This window comes from Trichoderma asperellum, chromosome 3, assembly GCF_020647865.1.
Source record: "Trichoderma asperellum chromosome 3, complete sequence".
Lineage (NCBI taxonomy): Eukaryota > Fungi > Ascomycota > Sordariomycetes > Hypocreales > Hypocreaceae > Trichoderma > Trichoderma asperellum.
The window spans coordinates 971,417-994,681 of record NC_089417.1 but is presented as its reverse complement, the minus strand read 5'-3'; the positions used below and the strand labels follow the sequence as shown (position 1 = coordinate 994,681).

Sequence of the window (23,265 nt, the reverse complement as noted above, 5' to 3'; positions counted from 1 at the left end):
GGGCCCCTCCATTGGGCTGCATTTGTAGGGATGCTTTGCCGGATCTGCTGCTACCATCGTCCCCGTTCTTTACACCGGACCCAATCGCCGTCCAGCATTGCACCTCGTGCGTGAGCGATAGGTGCAGTTGATTTAAGCGCAAACCCAAGAGCCCCGGCCCCAGCTCACTAGAACGAGCTCTGCTTTTATGTACCTCTTCCCACCCGGCCTCCAAATTAACCGTACACACACATGGCACGAGTTGGAGGCACAAGTATGTACTTCGTACAACCCGAAATCTGGGTGGCAGCCAAGTACTTGCTAGTCGTGCCATCTGTCCTGCGCTACGTGACTCAACGCACCGAGTGCCGTTGAGGCAGCTGCAATATGAGAGCGGGCAGCCGCTCAATAACTCGGATGTACCCATCAATTCTTTGTCATGAGAACCCACGCACGGAAAAGATACCCGGCCCATCAGCGCAGTGCTAGCAGGTCAAGCGCGCAGCAGATTCAATTCGCTAATCGTACTCAAGACGTCGCAGTCATGCATATTACTACCTAGTAGCTATGGAGGTAGTCTTCATAAATCTTACCTTCCTATTCAACAGGTAGCATCTACAGTACGAAACTAAACGATGTCACCCAAAATCGTAATAAACCTTCCAAAGCACCAGGAAATTGCTGTTGCTTAATTTCAGTTACCACTTGAAAGCAACAGCACAGATAAAGGATTTTAAAAACATGAGCAGCCTCGCCATTGATTACTTTTAAGGTAATTTAACTCCATCCCGTTTCATCTTCATCAAGCAATCAGCTCTTCTTTGCGCTTGAATCTCCTTCTTTCGCTGGATCGACCAGACTATCAGCCATCGCCTCGGCAGCCGCCTTTTTCAACCGCTCGGCATCGTCCAACTTGCCATCCTTCGGCTTCTCTTTTGTCTCCCCCTCGTCCTCACTATCTCCCAAGCTGAAAGGATCGTTATCGGTAATCGGATCTGGCTCCACGCTAGAGAGCGGCTGCCATTTGCTTGCCTTGGCCCCTGTTGCGCCCGGGGTCTCGCCCTTGGGAGAGAGTTTTGGCGAAGCATCATACATCTTAATCTCTTCAGGTTCGTCCTTGAATCCCACTCTTCGGCCCTCTGGTCGCGGTGAAGCTGAAGGAGGTGGTCTGTAAACGCCAGTATTGGCCATCGGTCGGATGTTATGAGCAGGGGCTTAGAAAATGATTGTCAGCTATGCTTTAGCCACGATGATAGCACCAAGTACTTACTGCCGTCCGACGAGAACTTCATACCAGCGAAATCATCACTAAGCACCTGCGGATCTGCGTCATAATCCGTACTCCTGTTGCTAGGCCCACCATGGCGATACTGAGGCCCATCGCTGCGGTGAGCATCGTCACTCTCGTCGAAATTCTCCTCGATCTTTTTCTTCATCATACTAATCCAGCCGTTGACCTTCGACTGAGTCTCCACGAATCCCTGTCGGAGGTTCTCGCGGATGATTGGGAGGTCGTCATCTATAAAGCTATGCTCTCGCTCCTCTCCTTCGTAGCCGGGCTGCGATCTTGTGCGCCCATTACCGCCACGGTTGGAGGTGCGAGCTTCGTAGGCGCCGACGTTATCGTAGTGCTCTGCCAACTGGCGCGCATATAGCTCGTCTGCTTCAATCTGGGATCGCGAAGGCCTTGGGGGCTGCTGGGGCGGAACTTCTTGCGGCTCGTTGAGAACCGCTTCTGGGTCGGTCATTTCTAGTTTCATCGTAAGCATGCGTTTCCGTAGAATATTCGTCTTCGCGCGCAACACACCTAGTAGAGCGTTGAAGGCGGGCTCGACCTGGCCGCCACTTGCTCTCAAGACCGCTTTAATGACATTATCGTCAACTGTCGGAAATGCCTCTTTCAGAGTGATCTGATTCTTCTGCGCCTCGGTCATGGGACGCGGAGGCTTTGGTGGAGGGGTTGGGCCCTCTGAGCTTTGCCTTGAGCCAAGCATTGGTGATACGGTGCCGTCTCCTGTTATTCCGGATTCCTGCACCTCATCATCTGACATATCAAGCGGTTGCGCTGTGGTTGGCGATTCGGCGCCTGAATCTGTCACTTTGCTCTGCGCAGTCGAACCGCAAGCATCAGCATCAGCGCAAGCTCTCTCTCGCCACTAACAAGCAGCCCGTCTGGGGAGGTGGATCATATATACCGTATCTACGGGAGCCGACATCGTCGCGATCTCTTGTGTTTACCCTTGGCGCGCGCCGAGTGTTACTAATGCGATCGATTCTCGTGATTTCGCTTATAGCTGAGGTGTTCTGGAAAATTATCTCGCTTCAGTTTCGGTCTCTCCGTTGCGATTATGACGGAGGGGTTGAAAGCTAGCCACGACGCCTGCCACGACGCTGATGACGTCCCCACTGTAATAAAGGAGCTCAGGGTGGCAGTGATGAGCCGTGTATAGCCACAGCGCCACACTGTGGCTGGGGTGTTTGGTGCTCTAGGGTAAGTTAGATTGCCTACCTAAAGCGTTCAACGGAAACGAAGAAACTGGATATGCAACGGGTCTTGGGATTAGGCCATGAAAGAGCTAGATATGAACGGATGTGAAGCTGCTGGCGCACGTCTTTAAGTAATTCGATTCTCTCAACAATTTGGCTAGCATAGCATTGTGATGCTATAGCTGAAACGAGCTTCAGACAGACGTCAATCTCACCAGCTAGCTGCTTATTTAGCAGCAATTTTACCAAATGAGATCAACATAAACATTTCACAATGACAGACCTCGACCTCGACTCGTCATTCATCCCCGCATTGCACAAGCCACCATCCTTGCTTCCCATAGCAAAATACCGCGAAAGTTTACTTTATGTCGTAGAGAAGTTCCCGGTTACCATCGTCATAGGCCAGACCGGCTCTGGCAAAAGCACACAGATTCCCCAGTTCCTCGAACGCGCTGGATGGTGTTCAGATGGAAAGATCATAGGAATAACACAAGTGAGCGCTGGTTTTCTCTAGAGCTGTTTCATCCAAATAATTTTTTACTGACATTTACGCGCAAGCCGCGCCGGGTGGCCGCCACAACGGTTGCTCTACGAGTGGCTGATGAGGTGGGATGTGAAGTCGGCCAAGAGGTTGGATACTCGATTCGCTTTGAAGATGTCACCTCGTCTTCAACTCGGATAAAGTTCCTGACCGATGCTCTGCTTATCCGGGAAGCACTGACTGATCCCCTGCTGAGGCGATACTCTGTCATTATGGTGGATGAGGCTCACGAGCGATCCATCAGTACCGATATCTTGCTTGGTTTGTTGAAGAAGATTCGAAGGAAGCGTCCCGAGCTTCGCATTATCGTCAGCAGTGCAACGCTCCAAGCTGAGCAGTTTCTTAAATTCTTCACAGCAAGCTCTGACCAGGAAGCAAAAAAGCAAGAAGACGGACAGCCGCCACAGGAGATTGCTACCATTGTTAGCCTAGAGGGACGAACATATCCTATTGATGTTCTATATCTCGAGGCGCCAGCAGAAAACTATGTCGAGAAGGCAGTCAATACTGTTTTTGATATTCACACCCAAGAAGGCGAGGGAGATATCTTAGTCTTCTTGACGGGTCGCGAGGAGATTGACAATGCGATTCAAGCCGTAGCTGAGAGAGCCATGCAGTTGGAAAGCCAGCACGGCCCATTACAGCCATTGCCGCTCTATGCCGGACTCTCGACAGAGCAGCAGATGTTTGTGTTTGACAAAGCACCTGAAGGAACACGAAAGGTGGTCTTTTCAACAAACATAGCAGAGGCTTCAGTCACAATTGACGGCATAGTCCATGTCATTGATTGCGGCTTTGTCAAGCTGAGAGCTTATAATCCCAAGACAGGCATAGACACATTGACAACCACGCCCATATCCAAAGCATCTGCCTCTCAACGCGCCGGTCGTGCTGGCCGTACCAAAGCCGGAAAATGCTATCGACTCTACAACGAAGCCGCCTACCAGGCGTTACCGGAAACGAACCCTCCAGAGATACAAAGGTCGAACCTTGCATCAACCGTTCTCCAATTGAAAGCCCTGGGTATCGACAATGTGGTTCGATTTGATTTCCTTTCCTCACCACCGTCGGAACTCATGTCAAAGGCACTCGAACTACTGTACTCATTGGGAGCTTTAGATGAGTATGCAAAGCTAACACATCCGCTTGGGTCTCGTATGGCAGAACTAGCAGTCGAGCCGATGATGGCAAAGACACTGTTATCAGCACCGCAGTTCAACTGCCTAAGCGAAATGTTGACTATTGCTGCCATGACAAGCCTAGGGGGGAACATATGGTTCTACCATGACGGCGAGCGACACAAGATGGAGTCTTCACGGCGTAAGTTTGCTGTAGAAGAAGGTGATCATCTGACGTTGCTCAATGTCTACCAGACGTTCATCACGAAGGGAAAAAAAGAGGCTAAATTTTGCCATGAGCATAACCTCAATTACAAATCCTTGACTCGGGCAGTCAGTATCCGAGCCCAGCTCAAGCGCTACCTCGAACGATTCCACATTAACGTTGACGAGACGCTATCGTCCAAACAACAGTCGTCCTCGAATGTGGATAAAAGCAACAAGGCAGAACAAATTAGACGCTGCCTCACTTCTGGCTACTTTGCCCATACAGCACGAATGCAGCCGGATGGAACTTATCGAAACGTCGAGGGCGGCACTATCCTGCACGCACACCCTAATTCGCTAATGTTTAATCGCAAAGCTGACTGGGTCATTTTCTATGAGATAATGGAAACGGGAGACAAGACGTATATTCGCGACATTACGAAAATTGAGAAGAATTGGTTAGTTGAGTATGCGCCTGAGTTTTATAAACTTTCAAACTCTCGAGGCTAGTTGCTTAGCTACGATGCATCAACAACTACTATTCAGGCTATTAGGATCTCGCAATACTCAAATATAGAACAAGAGAGCATGGACATGTCACGCAAATACGACCCTACACAATGCATATCGGCTTGATCCAGACTACTCCGACTAGTCCCAGCTATTTGCCGTAGTTGCCGTCTCTGGGATCTTTGCACTGCTCAATGGATCGTTCTGGAATGCCCCCTTTGTATTTGCCACCCAAACGGAAAACGATTGTTGCTAGTGAGATATAGGTACTTCACTGTTAGGTCTTACCACTTTTACTACTACTATACATACTTTGATTACAAGCATGTATGGAGTATTTGTATGGAGAATGTTAAGGGTCGATGGAAATAGCCGAAAGTGAATAGAACCCACGTCTGTTGCCGCCTTGCTCCACGCCATCCAAACATGCCTGTGCTGCTCATATTCTAAAGTTTCTTTATACGCTCCTTGAAAAAAGATTCACTGAGCTGGGGGCACCCATGATTCACTTTTCATGCTGCTCTCGCCATTGATACTGATACATACACTGCGGCAGCAAAATCTCGTTTGTTTGTTTTTCTGATGGCCAAAACAGGTACGCTTTCTGCCCCCTTGCGTGATAAGAGGGCATGAGCTAGGATCCTAGCAGCCCCCCCTCATGATGCGGCACTTGTACCTACTAGTAGTGCTTGCGTATAATGTGAGAATGGAGAGGCCTAACCAAGATGGCCACCGGGCTCACGGGACCAAAAATGCCTCGACTATCGAGCTCCCAAACGCCAATAGCCTAAAAAGATCTTTCGACGTTGCCAATATTGATGTCAAGTCTAAGGAAAAAGGCTTCTCTAAACCGACTGGCCAGACATAGGTTGGTTGCTAGAGGAACTCTCCACGCAACCTCCACCAGGCTGCATAGAAAGACAAGAAGCTTGTCTTGGTCTCACTCACAGCGAAGTCCCCCATGTCTTGCCAAGGGTCTTAGAAAAACCAACGTGCGGCAGAAGCTTTTTTTCTTTTCCGCATGTCAAGACCCGTTTCTCCTGTTTCGTCTGAATTATTCTGGCGACTCACCGACCTGTGGCATTATGCGGCAAGGGAGAGAGACATGGAGATGGAACACACGGCCTGGCTAGGGCAATTCATTGTCCTAGTCGCCGGCTTAGCATCCGAACGTGGTGCCTGGTATTGATTATTACAAGTACCAGTGCCTGTATCGCAATACACTACTTTCTTTGTTTCTGCTGGAACTCGGCGCTGGAACTCCGTGCTTTTTTTTTTTTTCCTGCTAGTGCCATTAATTGGACTCCGCAACTATCATCCTGAGCGTCTCATCGGCAGGGCAGTGCTCCGGACCACGGTGGCCAGGGGGCGAGTTCATATCGGAAAAGCGGCAGCTTCGTTTTCAAACCAGCCGGGCAGCGGGCCGGATCTTCACAGCACTGCACGAAGCGCACTCTGCGAAGGAGTTGTGGTACTAGTAGTATTATGAGCGTATCGGCAATTTCGATAGTGTGAGCGGAAGACATGCTCTGTATCTATATTAAGACCAGTTGATTGCACCCATAGAACGATAAGATTGCATTCGGCCAAGGGGCTGCGGCGCAAGTGTTTGCGGTGGATGCCTTTGAGGCGAGGATGGAGACAAGCAGGATGCGGATGGAGCTCTTCTGCAGCTCCGCAGTTGCGCGAGACTGTGTGCATTGCGGTGGATATGCGTTTAATGAAGCTGGCATTCTGGCCGCTCCTATTGGATGGATACCGGCTGGGAAGACGCTTGCGCTCAAAGAGGCACCCAGCTTGCGAGTGCGATCAAGGCGAACTCGCTTCTCGAATGCGCCATTTCTTCTATAGCACCAGCAATTCAGACACAAGTTTGTGCGTGCCTCTTTCGCCTGGTTCTATTCTTTCATGACCCAGACAGCGCTGATAATGCCTGCACTGACACAGCACGGACATCTGGTGACAAATTTCCGAAGAAAATGTGGCCGAGGCGTTGTGTTGCTTGTGCTTCGAGCTGTGTGCATTCAATTCTAAGCTCGGGGCGCACAGGCTGGTACTAACAGCATGTACACCGCATATTGTGTTGTATCAGGTGCTTGCGGGAATATATTACCATGTTATAGTAGTTACCTTGGCCATGCTGCTGTTGAGCCTTCATCTTCATAGGCCTAAGCGACGATGTTATCGTGGTACAGTGCTTGCAGCTCTACTTGACACACCGGTGCCGCCAAGTCTCTTCAACTAAGCGGAAGTCAAGTATTACGGAGCAGTCCGAAACCCCATCAGCTCTGCGTTGGCAGCTTCCCCTCAACGGCGCATATGTGGAGTGTCATATACAAGGCTGGCGCTAGCTAAGTTTTTTTTTGCTTTTAAACAGAAAATGCTGCTGCCAACAATGATAAAGGAGTTGTGGCAACGCCGACGCTGTTAAAGTAGCGAGATCACAGATGCTGAGTCAAATGCATAAGTTCAATTTGCTGTTGGAGGACTCCTATACGCGCGCTGGCGGGACGGCTAAGGCGTTCTTGGGCTAGCGTCAGGGGCAGCACTACTGAAAAGTTGCAAAACACAGTGCCAGATGCAGGGATCTGTTGCTTCAGACTGGCCCTGGGACAGTGCAAGCCAGCCTGCTGTAGAGAATGTTTCATACTGTGAGGGGTGCTCGCGTGGGCCTTTGTACCTGCGTCAGGCCCCTGCTAGGCCCAGCTCGCCAGGCCCTTTGTTTTCCTCTTTCGACGCACTGAATCAACAGCTAGAGGACGCCGCCTCGACTGGCGCTCGCATCTGGCGCTCTGGAGCTGCCGCCATGCGCGAGAAACTGGCCGCTGTGGCACGGGGTTAGCGATGGAGGCGATCCCCAGTCGCCCACAGGCGGGCGATTCGTTGCTGTTGCGTCTCTTGGGCGCGGCGGCCCGGCGCTAGCACCGCTCAAATTAAACTCCCTATGACCCTGGGAAGCTCGTCGGCGCCGGAGCTCACTGACCACAGCAGGACAAGCTCCAATCTCCAATCTCCAACCCCTCTCGGTACCGGTACATGTGCCTGCGCGCTCGACCCCTGGACCGCTGCTGGGCCTTGCCCTGCGCTGTCTCATTCGCTCCGGCAAGGGGAAGGGAGCTGCCCAAACCTGCCGGGCTCCCTGCAATCACTCTGCTCACCACGGCCCCGGGCAGGTACCAGTACGCTGGGCGACTGCCGCTACGGGCAGCTGCAGCCGTCTGCAGAACACGCCGTCTGCTGCCCACCCGGTGCTGCTTGTAGCGGTACCTGCGCTGGTACCTGCACATTGCGCCGTCCCACCAGGCCTATTGCACAGGGCCCATCGCCGTCCTAGCCCGCTTCGTCTCCCTCTCCTCTCCTTGGGCTTATCCTCGCTCGCGCTCTTCCTCTTCTTTTCTCCTCTCCCCATCGCCAGTCTTTCCTTTCTGTCGACCACTGCGATTTATCGTGCGAACCGCCTGCAAGCGGGCCAGTCACTCTTTTTTTGGTATTGCTTGTCAAGCTCTCAGTCATTCCTTTTTGCGCGCTGCTTCTGCGAACCAGCAGCACCAGTCACTCATTGTCTCTGCCCGTCCGGTTGGCATTGCATTCGTTTTTTACCCGCTTTTTCTGGTTTCCTGGTCCTTCCTGGACGAACGTCGATCGACAAAGCTATTTGGCCAACTTTCTCTCGTTCGCGGGTTTTTTTCCTTTGGAAAGAGAAGCTACCAATCGGTGTAAAACAAAACAAAACAAAACAAAAAAAAAAAAAAAACAAAATCCACATATTAATGGCGATCGGTATATCACGTCGATTATAGTCAGCGAACGTCATATATAATATCTTTTTGTTTATTTCGACATATACTTCCCAGCAAGTAATTTTTATTATTTATTTGGATTAGGAGGAACGGGAAAGATGAGTTTCATACGAGCTCGAGGGTTCAACCCAGCCACGGCTGGGTTGGTTGCGCGTGATGCACAAGTTTCTGGGATGGGATCGCGAATGAACCTGCGCCGAAGCCTTGAGTCCGTTGGATCTCTGCTGCGTAGATCAAGCACGAGCTGTACTTCGACAGATGCCTCCAATACTTGTGAGAAACCAGTTGGACCATCGGACTCGACGCTCGCCATCGTCCTGGGAATTATGTAAGTGATTTGCTATTGTTTAAAGCCGAAGAAGTTGTCCGTCCCGGATGGTGATGCTAATTGGAGCAGTATTCCGGTTGTTGTGGCCGTCATCGTTTTGTTTTTCCTCCACCGCAGGAATATGCGCCGAGACAGGCTGGAAGAGCTCAACGATCCTACCAAGGACCTGGATTTTGGATTGGGAAATGCTTCCTCCAAGAAGCGAAAGAGCATGTTTGGCGGAGTTGAAAAAGGCATGCACAAGGGTGGACTTTCCATGGACATGAACCTCTCGTCACCGTATCTTCTTCCTCCGGGCAACACTGGATCTCGCGAATCTATTCACTCGTATGCTCGAACCCTCCAAACCGAAAATGACCCCTATAGAACCGTTAGCCAATACGCAAATAGTGATGTTGGCTCTATCCGATCCTTCAAGACGACTGACAGCCCTTCTGGAAGACGCCCTCCCAAGTCCAGTGCCCTCGCCATGCCTCCGACAACGCCCCAGGCCCATTCGGATGAGAAAGAGGATCCCTTTGCTACCCCTACCGCTCCCAAGCCTACGCACCAGCCTCCTCCCAGTGCCGCCGAGGTCCACGATGTCATGGTTCCCGTGCAGCCAATTGTCCCGGAAATCGAAACTGTTGCCCCTGTCGACGTCTTCAACGCCGACGAATTCGAAGTGCCCGATATCCCGGCTCCTGCTCCCGCTGCTCTGAAGCTCGACGGCTCCCGAAGCCCCAACATGGAACCTAGCTCAGCTCGTTCATCTGCTTACACCGATAATGGTCGTGCCTCGCACGTCAGCCCCGCTGACGTTCCCCAGATTCTCTCTCCCGGACTACCCCCTCACGAGGACGCCCCCGCACATGAGGAAGAAGAACCCCGTGGCCGACCTCTCTCTCGACTTCCCGCTCCTCAGCAGAGCGGTGGCCTCGGTGTTCCGCAAAACAACGCCAACAAGCGACTCTCTGTGGGATTCAGGCCTCTGCCTCCTAGCGAAGCCATGGAGTCTGATGACCCTGAAGTCCGCGCCAACCGTATCCGTTCTTTCTACAAGGAGTACTTTGATGATTCTAATGAAGCGCCCCCTCCTATGCCCACTCAACCTCCCCAGCACCTGCAACAGCAGCAGCAGCAGCAGCAACAGCCTCAGCCACAGAGACAGGGCGGTCCCGATTACTATGAAGACTATGATCAAGGTTACCTAGAGGCAGCTGCTTACTATGACGCCGACACCAACGCCTTTGTTATGCCCTATGCCCAGCCTGTTACCCGTCGTGCCATGACACCACCTCCCAGTAGCCGTCAAGGTGCTCCTCGGGGTGGCTCACGTGGCCCCGGCCCGCGCTTCCGTGGTGCTAATGGAAATGGCGGAACCTTCTCTCCCGGCCCTGGTGGACGTCCTCGCGCCGGATCAGCTTTCGGCCCTAGACCGGATTCTTCCGCATCTGGCAGATGGGCTCGCCAAAACCAGCCAAAGAAGAACTTGCCTCCTCCGGCTGCTCTGGCCACGCTGCCAACACCATCCAAGCTAGCTGACGATTCTTTCGCCATCTTCAATGCCGCTGATTTTGCTCCCCCGTCTAGCATCAGGGATAACGTTGCCGGCCGAAGTCAAAGCCCCTTTGGCGAGAGACGCCCCTTCCTGCAGCCACCAACTGCTGCTTCACCGCTGGTGACTGCTTTCGAAGATCTAACACCTCTACCCAGCCCGTAAGTACTATTGATCACATTGATAAAAGTGGGACATGCTTGCTAACTCATCTCTCTTATAGACACTTGCTCCGAAAATCTAGCACCTTCACTGGCCTGGACTTTGCCCCTCCCAAGAAGTTCAGAGATCCTGAGGTCGCCAGCGACGCAGGCAGCATCAGGAGTAACAGAAGCGGCATCTCCCAGACGCAGCTCAATGCCATCCGAAGTGGAGCAGGCCGCATCAGTCGCCTTCCAGGTGACACAGTTTTCACGACAGCTGCCATGGACGACCAGCTGAAGCCCTCATGGACCCTGCGACCTTAGATTGGGAGCAGAAAGTGAAGGTTATAAGCTGAATCTTGATGAAGATTAGCATTTCTTTAGTATCAGCGTCGTCATTTCTTGCTTACGGCATTTGCATGATCTTGCCACCAGACAGCGGCATTCGAAGCGGCTTCTCCCCAGGGAGGTTTGTTTTATTTTTGTTCACTTCCAACCAAGGAGTAATTAGGGATTTCACGACGGAGCTCTCTTTTCGAAAGTTTTATTTATATATTGGGCCTTTTTTCGAATTTTTTTTGTTGCTGCGATGTTTGCATATAGACGGACACTGGAACCTAAACACCCTCCCGAAACACATGAAATTCTATATCTCAGGTGACGACAACACTTCGTGCCTCGTCTTCTTTGGGCATCTGAAGGAACAAAACTGTACATAGGCAATATAGGTCAATCAGATGCACTCACCCGTTTTTATATATTCTCTTCCCCGACTTTCTTCAGACAAGATTATCATGATATATGATTAGCTACCTTTTGAAATATAAGAAATTTTATTCAATTTGCATCTTTCTCTACCTTGTGTCGTCTTTTCAGCTCATTGTACAGGATCGGCAAACAGATAAACTGATGGGATGAAGTTCAACCAGCATCACGTGCTGTTTACTCAGGACTGTTTCCTGTCGAAAGGGAGTTCATGCTGTCGGATGCTTTAATGGCCGTTATTGTGGAGCAACCGGCTTGCGGCGGCGCTAACATCTGCTATGGATGCTTTGGTAGGTAATAATAGTAGCAGTAGGAGTAAGGGATCGTGGCGTCTCTTCTCTCTCTCGCTTCCCTATGGAATAGGAGACCTGGATCACTCATTATAGTACCACTATGACTATTACTACAGTAGTACTACACTGATACTACGATGTACGGTATCAATGTTGTCTCGCTCCAGCTTAGGAGCTTGGCATACAGCAGAGGCGGGAGAATAGCATGTGCACCACCAAGGTACATTGAAATGTCACTGTGCAAGGGCCGCTAATAATAACAGTGTCTAGGCTTGATTTTAGTAATCCACACCTCCCACGGATCCGTCTGTTGTGGCAGTGGCGGGTGGTGAGACGGGCAGTGCAAATTTCATTTCCGTCGCTTTTCTGTTCCCTTGCCGGCTTGTGTTTTTGCCATGTGCAAGGCAGGGTAATTTGGCGCTACTACCTACTAGACTAGTAGTGACAGCTGATGGTGATTGCGATGATGAGATGCGTGAGCGAGATAAGGCTATTGCTTACATACTAGTATGTATCCTGCTGGCAGCGGTCTGGTATGAAATGAGCACACGCATTTCTTCTCTTTCTTTCTTGTCTGCGATTGATTGTTGTGAGACACAGCAGCAGAGCCAAGCCCGTGCGTAATGAATACGTATGATACGCATCATCTGAGCTTGCCGCTCCGTAAATAATGACCGGGGGTTCCTTAGGGGGGAGGGGGGGGGGGGTTTTGTACCGCGAGCGAAATGGTTTGCAGCGCGTTTGCGAGCGTTGCGCAACACTTACAGGCACAATGCTACCAAAGATGGGAAAAATGATTCGCTGATGCGAAGCAAGGCTCCCAGGAGGCGAAAGAGAAGAGAGCAGAAGGGAAAACAGCACGTCGTTTTCCAGGAAGGCGATAAGGGGAAGAAGAATACCTATACTACTACATACAAGCAATACGACCTGCAAATAAACACAGGCGGCTTTGCCCGAAAAAGGGTCACCATGTGCAAAAAAAAAACATGCTGTGCTAAATGGAGCGGCGGCCTCCTTGGCTCTCACAGGGACTGGCCGCGGCTGACACTGACCCAGACCCGAATGGATTGGCTTTAGCGGTTAGCCGGCTGCTGGCGTGACAGCCCAGGTCCGTAATCTCGCCTACCAAGTCATCAATTGACTCTTGTAAGCCACCAGCAACCAACTGCACAAAAAAAAAGAAAGAAAAAAAAAAAAAAAAAAAAAAAAAAAGAGAGAGAGAGAGAGAGCGAGAGATAGAGAGAGAGCCGGTTCTAGTCCACCTGGTGCTAAATTGAACCAAAACAGCCCCATCCGCCTCCTCCAGCGCCGTCGCTCCAAGGCTAGGCTAAGTTTCTTCGGCCATTTCTCTGGGGGCTGCTAGAGTGGTGGTGGCTCTGGCCTGATCTACTAGCAGCGCCAGCCACTGGCCGTACTAAACAAGTCCTGTGCGGTTTTCACTGCTGCTGCTTTGTTTTTCCCTCCCATGTGAATTTTCCTTCTAGGGGGGAGAGAAGCTTTGCATCAATAAGCTTTCGGGGAGGCAAAAACCTTAGAACAACCCAAAAGGCCGGCTCAAGGCGAGGCAGAGAAGCAAAAATAGAACAACAACAGCTTGCAGTACAGCATAGGTAGAGGATGAGGGGGGAATAGGTACACCTACACAAGTACATGTAGTAATACAGGCCAACAAAGAAAACGAAAAAACTGGTCGAGACTGCAGGAACGCGCATCCGGTACGAGTGGCGCTAGCCAGAACAACCCCCATCGTCCGTTTTTCTCTCTCTCTTGTCTGGGTGCATCTGGCCCTCGGGTGCGTCAGAACTTTACAGCTCGGCGTTTCCTTCGTATCGTCGCCTGTAGCTTCTCTTGGCCTCACCCGCGCAGCCCACCCAAACCGAATTTTTCTGCCACCACTTCGAGCTAGTCGTAGCAGCTTGTCTTTTTTCCCTCATCGGCCCAAGTGAGAGCGAGCGAGAGAGAGAGCCCGGCAGCCTTTTACGCGTTTCTGTCGTAGCAATTGATTGGGGCTTGGGCTCGGCCTTTTCGTGTCATCAAATCCTTTTTTTCCCTCTCAGCCCACCCCTGGCAGCGGTTCCCTGTCCTGCCTGGCGCTCGTGTGTGTCTGTCTGTTCGCCTTATTATTATTATTTTTTTTTCCCGCCTTCTCTCGCGCATTCCTAAGCGCTTTCAATCCTCCATCTCCTCTTTTTTTAACCTTCCCACTCTACGACGTGTGTCTCTCAGTTGCAAGACACGCCCCTCCACTCTCCGCGGCCCACAATCCCGCAGCTGCTTGCCGTTCCATTCGCTGCAACGGGTGCGAATCTTGTACGAGCCCAGGCCCAAGGCTAGCTTTTCTGGCCGGCCCGTCAGAAAATCGCTGCATCCCAGCTCTGCGGCTGGACGCCCTTTTGTGTTTTACGACACGGAAAGATAGCGAGAGACCCATCTTGGGCACAGCGCTTCTTTTTTCTCTTCTTTTTTCTCTGTTACTCTGTGACGGTGGCTGCTCGGTTTTCCCATCTGTTTCGTCGTTCGAATTGATTGATTCGTTCCGCGAGCGCCAAAATCCTTTTTTTGGATTCTTCTTTGGAACGCTCGACTAGTCAGAAGAGGTACGTTTGCGGCTTTCATTGTCTTGCCTTTGGCCTCCCTTATCAGGCCGATCCGTTGCTCCGACGATCCTCTCTGTTGTGCTTCGCCGACGTCTTTGGATCTTTTTCTTTTTGGGCGTGTGATTGGATTCTCGCCGACTTTGTGCGCTGCGCCTGCATCCGGCCTCGAGCCGCTTCATGGCTCCGTCTTGCTAGCTTATCTGCGCAGACCCGGGCAACTACCCGTTGTCGACTTCAGATGCTCAAGATGATGATGACTGCTACTTGCTTTCTACGCTGCACCTCTACATTCTTGGCCTGCTTAAGCGCCTTTTCGGCCTCACGCTGACATCACACATAAACACAGCCAATTCACGCCTCTGACCAACCTCGTCGGCGCCGTCACCATGGCCACAACCGATCCACCACAGGGTTCGACCGCACCACCAGCGGAAAACGCAGCGCCCAGTTCTTCGGCTCCTCCACCGGAGAAATCGACGTCGCCGCCAGATCAACCGCCAACTTCGAGCGAACCACCGCCGACATCGTCGCCTCCATCCTCAACCCCGACAGAACCCCCGAGCTCGACTCCGTCGTCTACTCCTCCTCCAGAGAGCTCGACTTCTGCGCCGCCTCCAACATCCTCGCCTCCGACTACGGAACCGCCGCCGTCAACCTCATCGAGCTCGTCACCATCTTCGACGCCAGACTCTACTTCTTCCACTACATCGCCGGACCAAACAACCAGCAGCCCCCCTTCGTCAACAACACCCCCGAGCTCCTCCAATCCGTCATCAGCCACCACAACACCACCACCATCGTCAAGTGATGTCACCGTGTCTGTCTCGGGCACAGGTGGTTCTACCGTTAATGTCATCGTGACACACACTACGACGCCTTCAGGCTCTCCAAGTGGCATAACTACCTCTTCTACCTCTACGGCAACCCCGAATGGCGTTGCTGGTAAGGACAGCAGCAGCGGCCTTAGTTCAACAGCCAAGGTAGCCATTGGCGTGGTCGTACCCATCGTTGCTATTGCTATTTTGGCAGTCATTGGGCTTTTCTTCTGGAAGAAGACTCGCGCGCGCCGTCAAGCAGAGGCGGAGCGCCGAAAGGAAGTCGAAGATTATGCCTACAACCCCAATGCGGATCCTACAATTCCCGTTGTCGGTATGTCTGGCGGAGATTCATATGAGATGAGAGAAGAGGAATCCGTGGGATATCGTGGCTGGGGATCGACCACTCTCGCCGGCGGCTCAACCGGCCGAAAGGCTTCTACAACGATATCTGGCGCCACCAACAACGGATATTCTGACATGGCGCCTTCTCGCGGTAACATGTCCGAGGCCGCATTGATTGACAACCCTGAAGGAGAGATTCTTGGTGCCATGGGCCCCGCAGCCGCAAACAACCGAGGTGACGTTAGACGAGGAGCCTCGAATGCGTCTTCTTCATACAGCGCAACTGGCCGATCAGACGGCTCCGATGCGGGCGTGGGCGTGGCTTACGGCGGTAGTGGCGGCTATTACGATCAATATGGCCAGAGCCCGTATGAGACTGGCTATGGCAATCCTGGCGACAACATGCCCGCTCCACCCATTATCCGTGATAATCCTGCACGTCGCAGCGCGCGCGTTGAAAATCCTGGCCACTTCCCCCAACAGAGCGCTGGTATTTCCCAGAACTTCTAGTTGGTGCGGCTTGTGAGACTCGTATACTTTTTTTTTTTTAACGCTCGTTGTGTTTCAAGGATATCCTGGGGTTTGGAAGATGCTCAAGGACCATGAGAGGCGTTTTAGGATGTTTCTTTTTTGCGACCACCTTGTTTAATAATGCTTTGCATACCATGAAATCTGGCTCTTCTCTTTTTTATTTACGCTCGCTTCATTCACACTCTCGCTTTATTTATTGCACCGCACAGCATAACACGGCGCAGCTGCATATTTTCCCTCATGCCATGTATTGGCATTTGAGTTTGAATTTATTTTAATTTTATGCGCAAAAGAATTGATATAATCTGGACAAGAACAAGAAGGGCGAGGGAGGAGGAAGGAGGATTAAAAAAAGAAGGACGCGCTTATTATGTTTGCTTGTTTTGCGAAGATGACAGGAGGAAAAGGTGACAGCTATCATGGCTAAATGGATGAAGGAGTTGAAACATGACTGTTCATGCTTGGTACTATTAATGCATGTATTGGCCATGACAAGCAAGCAAAACAAACAAACAGAAAAGAGAAAGACGCGCTGCTTTGTACATACGAATACGATATGCATATATAGGCGTAGCGAGCCCGATTTTTCTGCTGCTGCTGCTGCTGCTGCTGTTTCTTATCCAGACTTGCCATTGTCATTAATGCCTTTTTGTCTGAAATATCACACTCTCCCCCTTTTTACGTATTTATCCATATTATGCTATTCATAAAAATAATCATAGAGTCACTACCACGCTTGTTAATGAGTTTTAAATTAACATGTTTTTTTTTTTACTTTTTTATATTCTTTCTTTTTACATGGCTCCTTATAATAAAGAAAAATAGTATAATACTACTATCAGGTATTAAGGAGATCAACGCAGAGCTCAAGCCAGTCATGAGAGAAGAGCAGGAGCTCACAGCGGGTGTACAAAGGAGAAGCCCAAGTAGAAGTGGAATAATTAGGCAAAATCGCAAACTGACGAGAGGATCAGGGAAAGGGCATCGACTAGTGGCGTTATCAGCAGACTAATTCTTCCTCCAAAGCTGCTTCCTTTTTCGCAAAGGAATATATATATATATATATAAAATAAAAAAAAAGAGTGCAGAGTACGCTGTCAGGTTATCAACTGAGCTGATGTGTGATGCCCATATCTGATGAACGCTAACACACCCCTCCTCTCCTCTCCCTTGCTTTCTTGATTCTTTCAAAGCGAGATTCAAGTGATTAATAGGTAGTAGTTACCCGCATATATTGTGTCAGCCATGATTTATATAGCTTTATTTACACATCACGGCACTACTTCTTCCTCAATACTGACCTATCTACAAGTACACTATCTTCGCTTATGTGTTAGCAGTGTACATCATCTACAAATCGCTAGGTAGTTTACAAGCCACTACATCCTCAACTCACGAAAAGCCTATCATACACATTTTTTATTTTCATATTTACCCTTTTTGAAACTCCAAGGATAAAACTATCCCCAATTCATGCCTTTTTTTTTCTCTTTTAATTATTCTCTTCCCCTGATGCTGTCACGCTCTTAACCAGGCTGTCGCTGCGCCTCGCTCTCCCATGCCCTGACTCAACTCCATGCGGTCCCACCAGAAGCGACATTGCTCCAGCTCCCTCTCCGTCAGCGTCCTCGTCTTCACCGGCGTGCCCTGATTCCGGCCTCCCGCGGCTTCATCATTGCCATCTCCAAAGACGAGGAGCTCGCCGAGTCCAGCTCCCGGCAGAGAGCCATCGTCTCCAAAGGGTGATTGAAACTCGGGCCATGCTTCATCTGCGTCGCCTTGGTCCAGGGTGCCAGATGGAGATGAGGAGAAAGAGATCCAGCGTTGGCTCATTTCTTTGGCGGTGGCTACGAGGCCTGGGGTGAATTCGAGGACGTTTAGATCGTGCGTTACGGCTGGAGGTTGGTCGCCGTGAGACGCTGCCTTGAAGGGGGAAGATAGCGCAGCATATTCGTATACATAGACGCGGGCGCCGGCTCTAGATAATGTGTGCGCGGTGTGTAGAACAGGACATATATAGGCGTAATGGCCATACGCCTCGTGAATGCGTCGGAACTGAGCGCCATAAGGGCGTTTCTGAGGACCGCCTATACCGGGAGGTTGACGGTAGGGAGAATCAGGATGGATGAGAGGATCTGGATATAGCATCTCGAGGGCATCAAGATCGTCTGCTGAAAAGGAAGGGATGAGTTTCTGGAAGAAGGAGCGGAATTCGGCGCTGGTAGAAGCATGCTGGGGAGCAAAAGTCGTGCCCTCATGAGAGCAGAAGCCTGTGATGACGGATAAGTCCTTTGCGCGGCCCGAACTGATGAGATCACGCCACAGGTTCAGCGGTAGGTCGGGGATGACGCCTCCAGGGCCATCAATAACGGGCTGGAACGGCCAGGTCACGGCTGTGTGGTGCATCGCATACACCGTGAAGGAAGACTGGACGAGGGAGTCGATGGGTAGGGAGTCGAGAGGCTTGTTGTTGGCGTACATGACGAGTTCGCTTAGCTGTCCAACGTTGCGAGGATGTGACGCTGAGAGGACAGAGCGCGCGGTTGGAGAGCCAGACTCGAGGATGGCCTTGCGGAATGGAAGAGGAGAAGGGTTCAGCATGTGATGACCGACCTGGAGAAGCAATCAATATCAGTAATTTGTATACAGCCATCACCACAATCATCGTCAGCATATCATAACTCACTGAATGAGCCCCAGCACTTGATCCCCAGAGCGTGATATCATCAACATCTCCGCCAAACTCGCCGATCCACTGCCTCACCCACTCAACCGCCACCCGCTGATCCCTCAACCCCAGATTCAGATTCAGGCCCTTTGTCGTTACATCTGGCGAGCCGGCCAAGAACCCCAGCGCGCCCAGGCGATACGAAATGCTCACAACCAGCACCTGATTCCTCCCCCAGGCCACAAACGACGCCAGATCCCTCTCCGCGGGGAAGCCAAAGTTAAAGGCCCCGCCATGCACGTACACCACCACCGGCAGGTCTCGCCTCGTCCCGGCCGCAGCAGCAAGAGCATCCTCCTCATTGCCGATGCCATCGCCATCGGCCACCACAAACACCGACGTCGACGACGAAAACGACGGCCGGAAGATGTTGAGGCTCAGCGGGTCCTCGGCCGTTGCGTGCGGCGCCATCGGGAACGGCTGCGAGGGCGCCGGCCGGGAGGCATCGATGACGAGGCCCGAGGCCTGGTCGCCCAGAGGCGTCGCGACGGCGGGGGCGAAGCGCTGGGCGCTGGCAAAGGGGATGCCGTGGAAGATGTCCAGCGCCTTGGGGTACTTGGCCGAGGCGGGCTGGAAGGCGCCCACGATGGTGCAGCCGTTGACCGTGACGGTCGGCGAGGAAGACATGGCCGGCGGTGCCGTTTGGGCTCCTTGTCTGGCGGGTGAATATCGAACAGCAAGATGGAGTTGAAAAACTGAAAGTTGAAGTTGGTGACGCCTTCAACAGAGCTGCACGCGAGTCAGTTTGGCTTATGACGTACGTCTTTCTCTCTCTTATATCCTATTGAGAAAAGACTCGAGAAGGTCTAAAATGAAGTTGAATAGAGAGTATGGCAACAATGTCTTTGTCCAGTAGAAAGAGAGAAAGAGATGAAAAGATGACGAGAAACAAGATTACTACTAGCAGGTAATGGTAGATGCAGATGAGATGAGATGAGTTCTTGCCCGCCAAGCTAAAACAGCTCCAAGCTTCTGACAGCTGACAGGATTCACGTTTAAGCTCCCCGACTACTGCACCTACTTTCTAGGGCGGGTCTTTTAGGCCGATGCACAACGGCCGGGTGCTTTTCGTAGTGCTATAAAGTCTCTGTAAGATCGCTCGCCTGGGTTCTTTGATCCAAGCAAATGAGGATATGTTGAAGAGTTGTAGAGCTAGGGAAAGGAATAAAAAGGGAAACTGGCAACAAAGGGTAAAAAGGGTAAAAAAAAGAGGACTAAACCCGCAAGATTGCGAGAAAATCCGAATGAATAAATGCAACGATACCTGCGTCCCTAGCTTCGAATTTATCAATAAAAGTGAATACCAGAAACCAGCCGAGCCAATGAACGGCGTCTAGATTGCTTTTCCCGCTTCAAGCGCTTCCCTTGTATTTTCATCCTTCTCGGACCGAATTCCTGCCATAGTTGCTTCCCAACTTGTATAGTAGCTGGTAATAAATCCGTCATTACCTCTCGGTATTATACTAATACAGTAGAATTTGTAACAGTGGCATGTAAATAACATAACACAACTGATATGTATTGCCGTCTATTCTTAATAGCAGACAACTGCCTTGAACTACAATCGCAAAAACAGAAAGAGAAAAAAAAGAAGAAGCAGCCCGTTAGTCTAGTCGAAATGATATAGCCATGTATGCACTAATCCTAGTCTATTGTTTCAACAATGCATTCAAGCCCGGCCAGCAGATCCCTTTAGTCTCATCCACCGTGCTCCAACGCATCTGCCCAATTATCGGCCGCCAAATTGTCAGCCCTGCATCTTCCAATGCCGTGTCCTCCATCTAACTGCTACTAATAACTTACTACTGCTGTGTAGTACACAGTAGCAGCAAGTGCTAATGTATGTTAACATTACTCTAGTCAGGTAAGTATTATTGCGCCTCCGCGGCTGCAACTACGGGATCGCTCCCAAAAAGACGTAAAAGTCTTTGTCTCCCAAGGCGTCAGCAAACGCACAACGCCAAATCCAGATGCCCAAAACTCCAATCCCTCCCGTTGCCGAATATGCCCTATTTGTACAATCCGATCCGTACCAATGCTCAATAAACTTCGCCGCCTGTATGGCCTCCCCCTCAGTTGTCTAGAATAATTGTCGTCGTACCGGTGTTGCTCAGATAACGCAGAGCGTCTGCGGTAGGACAACAAAGAAAAACAAAGAAAAAAAGAAATAGCAGCTAATGATGGAAGCGAGAATAGCCAAAATAGACTATGGGCGGCACCTCTCAAGGTCTAGTGGTGATGCCATCGCTTCTTCGCCTAGTTACGGTTCCGCTTCCCGCTTCAGAGGTGACGTCTCCTTACGGTGCTTTCTCTCTGCCCACTCTCGGCTCGCCTTCCTAGAGTGCTCAGCAGCCTCGTCTCTGGCTGCTTTAGCTGTCATCGGTCTTTCGCTGATCTCACAGCTCTTCCTCTCGTTGATGCTTGCAGTGTCTTGTGCCTGGATCTCCTTGCTTCGGGGTTTCAGCCGCGACATCATGCCTCCGATGGACAAAAGATTCTTATTCTTAGTCGAGCTGCCCAATGATGCTAGAACAGTCCTATTGATCTCTTCAGCGGCCGCCATCATGGAGCTACGCCCGCCGCGCTTCTTCTCCGTCTTGATTAGCGTGGGTGTCGTAGGCTCATCGCGCACAAGACCCAGCGATAGCCGCTTGACCTTATGCAACGAGGCAGCCAATCTCTCTGCAGTCTCTTCCTGGATTTTGGCTTGGCGAGCCCGACTTGCCACCGTGTCCCGGGGAAGCGTGCTGGGTGTAGAGCTTGGCTTTGCTGGCCTTGCCTTGAATTCCCGTTTCTTGCGCTGCTCTTCTTCCTGGGCCTTCAACTTTGCCTCGTTTTCCTCCTTCTTCCGCCGGGAGATGGTATCTCCAGGCAGCTCAAAGGTAGGCCTGGGCAAAGTCTTGCTGGTTCTGGGCTTGGCAGGAGGAGCTTCCAATGCCTTGTGAGCCGCGGCTTGCTGTGCTTCGCGGGCGTCACGAACTTCCTTCAAGCGTCGAGCTACAGCCTTACCTGGTAACTCGAACTTGGGAATTGTAGGCGTTTTTGATGATCCAATTGATGACTTGGCGACCGTCGCCAGGGTGCTACCAGCTTTCGACATGAACACGCCAAGACCCGACCGACGGCTCAGAGATGCCTTGGTTGGCTCATCTAAGCTCTTCTCCCGTACCACAAGAGACGTAGACCGACGCGGCAGTGCACTAACTTTCTCTGTAGGCTTCACGCGAACCGTGGCCGGCGCACATGCTACGGTCGATCTTTTCGAGGCGTTGGCTGCCCTCTCTACAGTTGGCTGGGTCCCAGCTTTTGCTAGCTGCTGCTGCTGTTGTTTTTCTAGCAGCACTAGCTGTTGAGAGTGCAGCTGTTGAGAATGCAGCTGTTGAGAGTGTGTAAAGTCATTCAGTGCCTCTATCTCATCCTCCAGCCGGTCCAGCTCCTCCAGTGAGTCTTCAATCCGCGGCAGTGAGAATGATGTGGTCCTTGATGAGCTCTCGCCAAAGCTTCTATCACTCACTGCCGTAAACGTCGGCGATACTGCATTTTCAACAGCATATACAATCTCCGGAACCTTCATTGGCGGCGTTCCTGGGCGGCTCCTGTCTACCCAGGTAACAGATTCGTCCTCGTCGTTCACAATTCGAGGCTCCTGCATTTCCACAGTCCAATTGGCGCTGTACTGCAATGGCGTAGCCAGCAAATAATATGAATTGAGCGGGCACTCGCTGTCGCTATGAAGCCCTCGCTTCTTCTGCAACACTAGACTGCAAGCGTATACCGTATCGTGGACTCCGTGCGTCCCGTCCCCTGTAGCGTACTCTTCAGAGGAGCTGTCGTGGATGGTTGAGTCTGGAGACGGCAGATGGGTCATCAGCCATTCAAATTGACCGGCTGAGTGTTTCTTAACCTGCTCCCAGATGGAGCGCTCGGTAACCGTGTCTTTCAGCAGGTCGTATACTTCAGCGAAGCGCTCTAGGAGAACCGCAAAATATGTTAATGACTGGTTGCAAAGAAGGAGAAGGAGAGCGCCAACGATTGCGACTGTATGCCAACACACCTGGAGATTCACGAGTGGACGGTGACCCCGTGTTCTCATAATTGTGCTTGTTGACACTCAGCGCAGATGCTTCTCGCAATGAGTCGAGAGGCCGGAACGTCTCTGAATCAACCGCTGGCCGACGTCGAAATGGCTGTGAGGCTGGTTTGGCTGCTCGACAAAGGGTCGAGGGGGATGTTGCCACGACATGTTTCTTCAGCCCATTAGCAAAGGCAACATCCGATGCCTGGCGACCCTGGCCGTGACATTGACCTGGGCAGGGATCCTGGTCAACACTACCCCCCGCTAAATTCCGCTTCGACGAGGTGATTTGCTTTGTCGGAAGATGAGGCAGTTTCTCGTACTCGTAAACGTCACGAGAGCTGGCGGGTCGCCCAAAAAGGTCGGCCCCAAAGCAAACGTCAAATGTGCCTCCATTCCGCAATCGTTCAAAGTCGCCGGCCTCAGTCGCCGGTGTAGCTGCAACGCTGCACCGGGCCATCCC

General features: G+C 51.4%; 7 protein-coding genes across 7 annotated transcripts; 4 read left to right on the top strand and 3 right to left on the bottom strand.

Annotated features, from left to right (window-relative positions):
* Nucleotides 1-468: 468 nt before the first annotated feature.
* On the bottom strand, nucleotides 469-2,343 carry TrAFT101_012022 (uncharacterized protein). The gene is made up of 4 exons (XM_024901955.2): nucleotides 2,175-2,343; nucleotides 1,787-2,084; nucleotides 1,250-1,729; nucleotides 469-1,193 (listed from the first exon to the last, which is right to left on the bottom strand). Exons 1-4 carry the CDS (start codon nucleotides 2,193-2,195, stop codon nucleotides 790-792), a joined length of 1,203 nt encoding a protein of 400 aa, XP_024759712.1. The 5' UTR covers nucleotides 2,196-2,343; the 3' UTR covers nucleotides 469-789.
* A 187-nt stretch (nucleotides 2,344-2,530) lies between these two features.
* Nucleotides 2,531-5,249, top strand: TrAFT101_004921 (uncharacterized protein). The gene is made up of 2 exons (XM_024900418.2): nucleotides 2,531-2,962; nucleotides 3,028-5,249. Exons 1-2 carry the CDS (start codon nucleotides 2,741-2,743, stop codon nucleotides 4,843-4,845), a joined length of 2,040 nt encoding a protein of 679 aa, XP_024759713.1. The 5' UTR covers nucleotides 2,531-2,740; the 3' UTR covers nucleotides 4,846-5,249.
* Nucleotides 5,250-8,743: 3,494 nt separating this feature from the next.
* On the top strand, nucleotides 8,744-10,977 carry TrAFT101_004920 (uncharacterized protein; the record flags this gene model as incomplete). Its single annotated transcript, XM_024909913.1, has 3 exons — nucleotides 8,744-8,973; nucleotides 9,043-10,671; nucleotides 10,734-10,977. The coding sequence occupies 3 exons, from the start codon at nucleotides 8,744-8,746 to the stop codon at nucleotides 10,975-10,977; spliced, it is 2,103 nt and encodes a 700-aa protein (XP_024759714.1).
* A 38-nt stretch (nucleotides 10,978-11,015) lies between these two features.
* Nucleotides 11,016-11,372, top strand: TrAFT101_004919 (uncharacterized protein; the record flags this gene model as incomplete). Its single annotated transcript, XM_066127327.1, has 1 exon — nucleotides 11,016-11,372. One exon carries the CDS (start codon nucleotides 11,016-11,018, stop codon nucleotides 11,370-11,372), a length of 357 nt encoding a protein of 118 aa, XP_065983438.1.
* A 2,948-nt stretch (nucleotides 11,373-14,320) lies between these two features.
* TrAFT101_004918 (uncharacterized protein) lies at nucleotides 14,321-17,065 on the top strand. The gene has a single exon (XM_024905779.2). The coding sequence runs from the start codon at nucleotides 14,695-14,697 to the stop codon at nucleotides 15,976-15,978; it is 1,284 nt and encodes a 427-aa protein (XP_024759715.1). The 5' UTR covers nucleotides 14,321-14,694; the 3' UTR covers nucleotides 15,979-17,065.
* A 158-nt stretch (nucleotides 17,066-17,223) lies between these two features.
* TrAFT101_004917 (uncharacterized protein) lies at nucleotides 17,224-19,955 on the bottom strand. Its single transcript, XM_024906769.2, has 2 exons — nucleotides 18,686-19,955; nucleotides 17,224-18,612 (listed from the first exon to the last, which is right to left on the bottom strand). Exons 1-2 carry the CDS (start codon nucleotides 19,352-19,354, stop codon nucleotides 17,518-17,520), a joined length of 1,764 nt encoding a protein of 587 aa, XP_024759716.1. The 5' UTR covers nucleotides 19,355-19,955; the 3' UTR covers nucleotides 17,224-17,517.
* A 1,032-nt stretch (nucleotides 19,956-20,987) lies between these two features.
* Nucleotides 20,988-23,262, bottom strand: TrAFT101_004916 (uncharacterized protein; the record flags this gene model as incomplete). Its single annotated transcript, XM_066127326.1, has 2 exons — nucleotides 20,988-22,696; nucleotides 22,782-23,262. The coding sequence occupies 2 exons, from the start codon at nucleotides 23,260-23,262 to the stop codon at nucleotides 20,988-20,990; spliced, it is 2,190 nt and encodes a 729-aa protein (XP_065983437.1).
* Between the last annotated feature and the right edge of the window lie 3 nt (nucleotides 23,263-23,265).

Excerpts from the sequence above, each read along its gene's own strand:
- TrAFT101_012022 (XM_024901955.2), bottom strand. The coding sequence starts at position 2,195 with ATGTCGGCTCCCGTAGATACG. Across the intron at positions 2,085-2,174 it reads TGTCGGCTCCCGTAGATACG|AGCAAAGTGACAGATTCAGG; the intron begins GTATATATGATC and ends TCGACTGCGCAG. Across the intron at positions 1,194-1,249 it reads GAAGTTCTCGTCGGACGGCA|CCCCTGCTCATAACATCCGA; the intron begins GTAAGTACTTGG and ends TCATTTTCTAAG.
- TrAFT101_004918 (XM_024905779.2), top strand. The coding sequence starts at position 14,695 with ATGGCCACAACCGATCCACCACAGGGTTCGACCGCACCACCAGCGGAA.
- TrAFT101_004921 (XM_024900418.2), top strand. The coding sequence starts at position 2,741 with ATGACAGACCTCGACCTCGACTCGTCATTCATCCCCGCATTGCACAAG. Across the intron at positions 2,963-3,027 it reads AGATCATAGGAATAACACAA|CCGCGCCGGGTGGCCGCCAC; the intron begins GTGAGCGCTGGT and ends TTTACGCGCAAG.
- TrAFT101_004917 (XM_024906769.2), bottom strand. The coding sequence starts at position 19,354 with ATGTCTTCCTCGCCGACCGTCACGGTCAACGGCTGCACCATCGTGGGC. Across the intron at positions 18,613-18,685 it reads CAAGTGCTGGGGCTCATTCA|GTCGGTCATCACATGCTGAA; the intron begins GTGAGTTATGAT and ends TTGCTTCTCCAG.